The sequence below is a fragment of the Bidens hawaiensis genome, unplaced genomic scaffold, assembly GCF_021521415.1.
Source record: "Bidens hawaiensis isolate Kalapana, Puna unplaced genomic scaffold, B.hawaiensis_p1.1 tig00047490_1, whole genome shotgun sequence".
NCBI classification, from domain to species: Eukaryota; Viridiplantae; Streptophyta; class Magnoliopsida; order Asterales; family Asteraceae; genus Bidens; species Bidens hawaiensis.
The window spans coordinates 71646-73000 of record NW_027498486.1 but is presented as its reverse complement, the minus strand read 5'-3'; the positions used below and the strand labels follow the sequence as shown (position 1 = coordinate 73000).

The following is a 1355-nucleotide window of genomic DNA, read 5'->3' as shown; positions in this document are numbered from 1 at the left end:
TGGGGATCAAAGTAGTCAAGGTGGGAGTAGTGGGCAGGACTCGAGTCGTGGATTTGGTAGGTTAGAGGAGATGATGAAGCAAATACTGGTTAGAGACCAGGAAACTCAGAAAAAATCTGCTGATCATGATTTGCTATTAAGGAACCACCAATCCACACTCTTAGATCTTCAAAGAACCATAGGTGATATAGCCCGACGTTTAGATGAGAGACTCCCAGGTTAGTTTTTGGGTTCCACTCAGCAAAATCCGGCAGCTCAGTTAAATGCCATTTCCACCAGTAGTGGTAGGGTTTTAGGTCCGGAGTGAGAGATTGAGGTAGAGGAGAGAGATGAGTTAGTTGATCAGGAGATAGTGATGGAGACTCCAGGGAGGGTGCAAGCTAGGCTAGGCCCAGCAAGTACCGCACCAACTAGTGAGCCCATAGTTAGAAGGAGTGAAGAGAAGAAACCGAGAGATATTAGGACTTCACCGCTTATAGATCACGCTCATGTCCCGTATCCAGCCCGTCTTAAGAATCAGAAATTTAGTAGAGAGTATGGAAACTTCTTAGACATGTTCAGGCAGCTTAGGATTAATCTTCCATTTATCGAAGCCCTCCAGCATATGTCGAAATATGCCAGGTTTTTGAAAGATCTTCTTAAACAAAAGGAAAGTCTGGAGGAGCTTTCGGCCGTTCCACTGAATGGAGAGTGTTCTGCAGTAGTGCTCAATAAAGTTCCGGAAAAGTTACCCGATCCCGGTGTTTTCACTTTTCCATGTTTGTTCGGTAGAGATACCTCGTGCCAAGCCTTAGTGGATCTAGGAGCTAGCATAAACTTAATGCCGTATTCGTTATATGAGAAGCTAAGCCTAGTAGAGCTCACACCCACCCGTATATCATTATCTTTAGCTGACCGTTTGGTGAAGTACCCTAGGGGAATCATAGAAAACTTGCTTGTAAAAGTCGACAATTTGGTTTTCCCCATAGATTTTGTGGTTTTAGATATGGAGGCCGATGAGAGAGTTCCTATTATTTTAGGTTGACCATTCTTGCTACTGCTAGGGCACTTGTTGATGTTTATTGAAGGTAAGATCACTCTTAGAGCTGGCGACGATAGTGCCACTTATGTTGCTAAATCCATGAGGCATCTAAGTGGTCAAGATGGTCTCATTGATCCATGTCATCCCGTTTATTCAATTGATTCATTTGTTTCGAGCATAGATCCACGTCTTGATCACCCCCGTTCCATCGGAGTTATTTTGGAGGATGAGAGAGAGGTTGTGCGTTCTCGAGAATTGATGGAGTTTGATAGAGAGAGAGAGAGGTGGTGGTAAGTGAAAGTTTATGGAGTTTGGAGAAGTTGGATATAAGAGG

The 1355-nt window shown here is 43.9% G+C and overlaps 1 protein-coding gene across 1 annotated transcript; it reads left to right on the top strand.

Annotated features, from left to right (window-relative positions):
* The first annotated feature begins 355 nt into the window (after positions 1 to 355).
* LOC143597020 (uncharacterized) lies at positions 356 to 1124 on the top strand. Its single transcript, XM_077075645.1, has 2 exons — positions 356 to 976; positions 1068 to 1124. Exons 1-2 carry the CDS (start codon positions 356 to 358, stop codon positions 1122 to 1124), a joined length of 678 nt encoding a protein of 225 aa, XP_076931760.1.
* The last annotated feature ends 231 nt before the right edge of the window (positions 1125 to 1355 follow it).

Bases quoted from the DNA above. Each gene is read 5' to 3' on its own strand.
- LOC143597020 (XM_077075645.1), top strand. From the start codon at position 356: ATGGAGACTCCAGGGAGGGTGCAAGCTAGGCTAGGCCCAGCAAGTACC. The intron at 977-1,067 runs GTTTTAGATATG...TGTTTATTGAAG, and splicing joins TTTTCCCCATAGATTTTGTG to GTAAGATCACTCTTAGAGCT.